The sequence below is a fragment of the Mytilus californianus genome, unplaced genomic scaffold (genome assembly GCF_021869535.1).
Source record: "Mytilus californianus isolate M0D057914Y unplaced genomic scaffold, xbMytCali1.0.p SCAF_2, whole genome shotgun sequence".
Classification (NCBI taxonomy): Eukaryota; Metazoa; Mollusca; class Bivalvia; order Mytilida; family Mytilidae; genus Mytilus; species Mytilus californianus.
The window spans coordinates 41,515,416-41,522,341 of record NW_026262668.1 but is presented as its reverse complement, the minus strand read 5'-3'; the positions used below and the strand labels follow the sequence as shown (position 1 = coordinate 41,522,341).

The following is a 6,926-nucleotide window of genomic DNA, read 5'->3' as shown; positions in this document are numbered from 1 at the left end:
TATTATTATTATAAAAAACAGAGATTGTAAGAAATCTTAGTAAAACATAGCAGGGGGCAATAATAAAAAATAGCAGGCGTGGATGAGTATTTACACATCCAAACGCCGTAATATATAATAAACAATTAAGATTTCATACAAAGATAAAATAAACATGTGAAAGCTCTCTCACAGGCAAACAACCCATAATTGAAAAATATGAGGGCATACACAAGCACGGTGACACATTCTACTGCATCCACACAGCACGAGCAACAAACCCTGCAGTAAATAGATATATGAAGATGTGGTATGAGTGCCAATGATATGTACGGTGTCTTCCTCCTATTCCCACTTTTTAAAAATCGCTATTCCTTCTATTCCCACCTGCAAATAACAATAGATGTTTTGACAAATAATTTGTTTTTATAACAATCAAGGTTAATCAAAAATTCACCTTAGATTTACCTGTATTTTTTAAAAGAAAACATATTTCTTACACTGTTTAAGTATAATATTATTTTAGAAAAAAATAATACACTGTTTATTTGTAATATGTTTTTCTTCTTCATAGAAATAAAGAAAAATAAACAATAAGTCAGATAAATAGAAGTAAGATATAAAAAAAACATTGATTGTCATCCGAACAAATAAATTGATGATAGATAATATTATAACAAACTTTCCTATCTTGCAAGAATTCCATGTACAACAAACGCAAGAAGAACATACCAGTTTTACCAAGAACTGTTAATGAAATCAACATAGATGGTATTTAGGCACGTACTACCATACAAGGAAGACAACAACATTCATGAACTAGTACACCGCTGTTCTTCCACTTGTACCTACTGCTGAGGTCGAATATGTGTGGTTTAATGCCCTTACCGACATAGATCAGATTGATACTAACATCAACTACACGCCCATTACAGACTATGAAACAACATAATTGGTCGAACAGAACAGTCACCTTTGGGACCATTACACAACAAAGAGACCTATGACTACAAAACATCTAGAGGGATGGCACAGCAAGCTAAAGAAACATGTCCAGCACCCACATCCAGACATCTTTCAACTCATAAAACTACTGGAACATGAGGAAGCTTTTTATGCCCTGACCATGATCCAATATGCAGCCGGTGGGAAGTGAGTGGCCCAAAAACGAAAGTATGTCGAATTTAACAAAAGATTAGAAGAGCTTAAGGTTATACACAGCAACCAGGAAGTCACAACAGTACAGTTTGGTGATGCAGTCTCCCACCTTCTTCACGTTGAATGGATTAAATATTTTTTTAATAGACTTATACACAGTGAATTTCTAATGTGTGTGCTACGATGTATGATTTGTTTTAGTGCTGTTAACTTGTATTGTTTGTTTCACATTATAAATCTTGTTTGAATCTACTGTTTAATTTTTGTTATACAATAAATAGAATAATTTACTTAAATTTGTTCCCATTTCTTTAATATTTGTTTTAATTAAAAACACAGAATTCATACACATACAAAAATAACCTATTATCTATCCAAAAAAAACACTTGCCAATTAAAAGTTGATTAAAAAAAGTTTATACAGTATAATCCTTTGTTTGCACAAGTTTTCCCCCTATTCCCACATGAAATTTTAACTTTTCTTACCAGATTTATAAAAAGTGGGAATAGGAGGAATGAACCATATGTACATAATTTGAAATATTATATTATATATAAATGATTTTGGTTTTTACATGAACTTTTCACTCAACCATGTTATTAGACATGTGAGATATAAAACCTTTGATTACCAGATATTTTTTCGATTCATGTTTACTCTTCTTGATTATTCATGTCATGATGATGTATGTGTGACTGGACATTAAGCAGCCAACAATCAATCAACTATGTTTTAATAGGGTTCATTCAGTTTACATTTAAAATGTTTTATCCTTTAATCCTTTATAAATCAAAACATTTACTTGAAGCTTACATTCAGCTGGATTGTTTTTATTCACCCGTTTACGGGAAGTATTATGGTATACTGTTGTCCGTCTGTCCGTCCGTCGTCAACATGTCGGACATTAACTCAAAAGCGCTTTAACCAATTTGCATTTCTGAGTTATGGGGTTATTTTCATTAAAAGAAGGGGGATTTTCCAATTTTCGGACAATAACTCAAAAAAATGCTTTCACCAATTTGCATGAAATTTTGGTGAATTGTTTATATCTATTGACATGAGCTCCCTTTCGATTTTTTTTATAAATTTTAGATTTTACATTTTTGAGTTATGGGGTTTTATTCATCAGGATACTGCCATGAATTTGATGTTTACCTGGGAAAAGGCTCCAATCCAAATAATGGTAAAAGTTTGTCACCATGTTATAACAAAGTTGAGTGATGAACTGAAAGGAAAATTCCATCATGTTTACTTTGATAGTTTTTTTACATCCATTCCACTTGCTATCAACCTTTAAGGGAATGGGATTTACATCGGTGGTACCATACGAAAGAATCGTAGGCAGTTTTCCAGAAGAGCTGAAGAATCTTCCTATCAGATTGGAGCAAGGACAGTATGTTGGGCGACAGTGTCGGAACTTAGTGACAGTTGTGTGGATGGATAAAAAACATGTCTCCCTGTTGTCAACAAATCAGTCTATAAGAACAGGTACATTCACCTTCCATATTAATTATATGTACATGTATTTGTGCACTTAAAAAATATATATTATAAAACAGTTATTGAATTTTGCAGGAAGCTTTTCCCCTTTTTACTTTGTAATCTAGCCAAAATTAGATTTGGTATAAAAAGCACAAAAAAAATGTTTTGACATTTACATTTATTTTGTGAAAACTTTGTTATATAAATAAGATATGGTATGAGTACAATGAGACAACTCTTCATCCAAGTCACAATGTATCAAAAGTTTAACGGTTAAAGGTTATACTCATTTTTGATGCTGAAAGCTTCAAACAAAATTACATTTAAGGCTAGCAAACAAGTTTAAACTGCAAATTGAAATCCAGATTTATAAAATACATGTATAAATGAGGTACATATAGCACCTAAAACATGTACTCACATGATGTATTAATAGATGCATTCTTATTGGTTTAGAGTGACGTTACTGAAAGGAGACAAAAAGATAGTACTGTGAAACAGAACACAAGACCACGGATCATCAACAATTACCAGGCAAACTTTCGTGGTGTTGATATTTGCGACCAACTTCGGTCAAAATATCTTGTTGGAAGGAGCTCAAAAAAGTGGTGGAAATTTTCTTAAACTTTCTTACAAATTTGGGCATAATAAATGGCTTTGTCTTGTATGACCACTTAAATCAGGTGGAAAAGATACACTCAACTTGATTTCAGGATTAATCTGGTCGCACAATTAATCAATTGCTACTCTTTCACTAAAAGGAGAACTCCAGCTTTGGTTGTTTTCCCAATGAACATGAGCAACAACCCTTATTTACATAGACATACTAGGTAAAAAGGAAAACATCAAGATGTAAATTTTGTCCAAAGCATGGTGAAAAAAAAAGGAAAGAGACTATTCATGGTTGTAATAAATGTGACAAACATTTATGTAGTTTTGAATGTCACAGAAGGTTCCATGCTGTCATTGGTGTTGTTGTTATGGAAGAGTGAAGCTGTAAAATGATAAACTCTTTTTTTATGATTACTTAATCACTAAATTTTATCTTAATAACCTTAAACTGAAATAAAGAATAGATTTGTGTAAAGGAAACCATGATAATCATACTGAAATTTGACATGAAATTTTTATATCAATAACAGTATTTGTATATGTCCTTTAAAAAACATTTGTGGTTTGTTTAGTAAAGTAATCAATGAGTTTGAACTTTATAAACCTTTCAATTTAAATACTTTGTTAATTTGTTAAAAAGTGCCTTTAGAATATTGTAAAGAATATGCATAATATCAAATACAAAAAATGTTTTTTAATTAAATGTCTGTGTCTCTTTGCATTAATATATAATTCGGTAAATAAAAATATTCTATTCTTTTCTATTCTATATAAATTGTATGACTTTATTAATGTTTTCCCACTTTTGTTGATATACATGTATAGTTGATTTTTTTGTGAAGCAGATAAAAAATATTAGTGTATTAAATACATGTACTAATTGCAGGAATCTCAATTTTTTTTAAAAGTGTCCTCAGTTTAACTTTGGACAAAAAAAAAACTTTGTCAGCTTACATAAACAGTACCGTATGTCAGACAGGTTTAACTTCTTGGTTAAAATTTGGGAGTACTTCTACTTTAGCGGACCCCATAAAAAGTACGGGATACTATAGTTAATACTAGTATATAGGGATTGATAGCGACAAAAAGTTGAAAATGAAAATAGCCCAAAAATCAATAAAATAAGGTCAAAATCGAATTCTCCAGGTGAAGTTTTGTTTAAAAAACTGTTGTTTTAAACAGTTTTTTTAAATTAGAATTACAATATCTAACAGAAAGACGTCTTAGTAAGTGTACAATATGTCCAAGCTTCCGTTACTCAGGTAGGTATATCACGTGATAAAAATTCCATTATCGGTGACCTCTACGTCATGAATATTCATGAAATAGGTTACGTCATTGTCAACCGTAACGTAAAATCAGCTGTGTTTGTTTACAAACATTACAATGTAAATACGGAAATGCCGATCAAGTTAAAAGATTTGTTTATTATTTGTGAAAGTATTGGGAAAATTATTCAGTGGTGTATTTCTATAGGATTAATTCTAGATTTAACTGGAGAGGTATGTAAAAAGTGTAGCCATGGACATTTTGGATTAAGAAAAGACAGTTCTTTTTCAAACGACATTTTTTATTGGAAGTACAGCAACAAAAAATGCAGTAAAAAAGTTTCTATCAGAAAAGGGTCCTGGTTTCAAGGACATAATTTAAGTTTGGAAAAAATATTATTTATTACGTATTTCTGGATTTACAAAATAGACCAAGAATTTGTAAAGCATGAACTTTCCATTTGTAACCAAACAATCGTATACTGGTACAATTATTGCCGTGAAGTCTGTATAGAAATTTTGAAAGTAGACAGTGAGAAAATAGGAGGAGATAGCGTATGTTGAAATAGATGAAAGTAAATTTGGGAAAAGAAGATACGACAAAGGGCGTCAGTGGGTGTTTGGAGTTATTGAAAGAGCCAGCAAAAAAGGTTTTCTGCCACAGTGGAAAATCGAACAAAAGAAACATTACTAAAATTAATAAAAGACAATATAAAACCAGGAACAACAATAATTAGTGACTGTTGGAAAGCATATGATTGCTTAGGTTTAGAGGGATTTGAGCATTTGAAAGTCAATCATTCCGTGAATTTTGTAGACCCAGAAACAGGAGCGCATACAAACACCATTGAAAGTACCTGGCGTGCACTTAAATCACTACCAAAATACGGCACGGTAAAATCACTTTATGATACTTATTTCAGTCAATATTGTGTACGAAAGAAATATATAATCGGCTCTGAAGACCCATTCATAGCATTTATAACCCTCATTAAAAAAGAGTATAATCCAGAAAAACAAAAACAAACATTGATTACAACAGAAATTATCACCATCAGTGAACCGCAACCTGCAACTAAAAACCCAGAGTACTACACGAAATAACAAACACATTAAATTCAAGTCTGGATGATTTTCAAGCTTAAATGGGTATGCTTTAGATTTATTTTATATTGTTCAGTTACACTAGTTTTAAGCAATCTTTAAAAATCATTTGCATCTTCGTCTTTTGAAGTGGTAACAAAAATGGCCGCTGTTTATATTCTAGCATAGCAACATAAATTGGGGTTATCGGTCATGCGCATAAATTGTGCATCTTCCAACTTCCGGGGTCCGCTAAAACAGATTCTACCCAAAATTTGCATTGATTTAGGGTTTTTCAATCCGCTGGTATTTCATTTCATGTTTGGGATCGAAATAGACCTTCTTTTAGGAAGTTCTTAGATGTCTTTGGATTATTCCCCTTTGTTCACAAGGCATTTTCTAGGACGTTCTCAAAAATCCATTTCTCTTTAAACTAGCCGTCGAACACGTGAAGTTATGTGACAAATTGACATAAAAATCCGATTTTATATCAGAACTTTTTAATTTAATTAGCAGTGTTGTCTAATAAATTCGATAACATAACCTACGCTATACATTTCAATCTAAACACAGACGCAATCGACATTCGTCAAAATTGACAAAAAACGAAAACAGATAACAACTTTACACCACGATTATCCACCGTATTTTATCTCTAGAGACATGAAAACATAGTTTATATAAATTTTATTCATAGCTCTATGCATGGAACTTATTTTTCGTGTCCATGATGAAGTTTTCTAAGTCAAGGCACATGCCGTGACATGGGGATCAATTAATTGCAAGTGCCCGACGTCAAAACGTGCCAATTAAATATAGCGTGCGGAAATGCGACGTTTTCAACCAAAATGCTCGAGGAGACGGTGAAAGTAAATAAAATTGAAGAAAGGGTGAAAGTACTTTACCACGCATATACGCCGTTTACGCTTTTCCCCTTACACCGCGTATTCGTCTTTTACGCTTATCCCCTTCCCCCGCAACTACGCCTTTCTACGCTTTTCATGTGTTTTGACTTGAAAACGTCAATGTAAAAATTTAACGTATATATAAATGTTGTGACATTAAAAAATCAATAAACGAGACAAGTGCTTTTCGTAGTAAATGGCCGGTAATTACACACTTACGCAATGAATATTCATGAGATTCGCACATGTAATAACAGACGACAATAACAAATATGGCGGCCTCCTGCAGGCCGAGTATATGGGATGTTTGGGACCAAATTGTGTTTGAACAAGTGCTTCAAAATACACCAGACGACGAAAGCATTGAAGGAGAGGATAACGGAAATGTGTCCGATATAGATGTACCGTTGGTTAGCGAGGAGGAAGAGGACATTGATG

General features: G+C 32.4%; 1 protein-coding gene across 1 annotated transcript; it reads left to right on the top strand.

Moving 5' to 3' along the window:
• The first annotated feature begins 2,439 nt into the window (after positions 1-2,439).
• LOC127728960 (uncharacterized) lies at positions 2,440-3,707 on the top strand. Its single transcript, XM_052236540.1, has 3 exons — positions 2,440-2,457; positions 3,077-3,241; positions 3,451-3,707. Exons 1-3 carry the CDS (start codon positions 2,440-2,442, stop codon positions 3,610-3,612), a joined length of 345 nt encoding a protein of 114 aa, XP_052092500.1. The 3' UTR covers positions 3,613-3,707.
• The last annotated feature ends 3,219 nt before the right edge of the window (positions 3,708-6,926 follow it).

Bases quoted from the DNA above. Each gene is read 5' to 3' on its own strand.
- LOC127728960 (XM_052236540.1), top strand. The intron at 3,242-3,450 runs TAAACTTTCTTA...TAGACATACTAG, and splicing joins AAAAGTGGTGGAAATTTTCT to GTAAAAAGGAAAACATCAAG.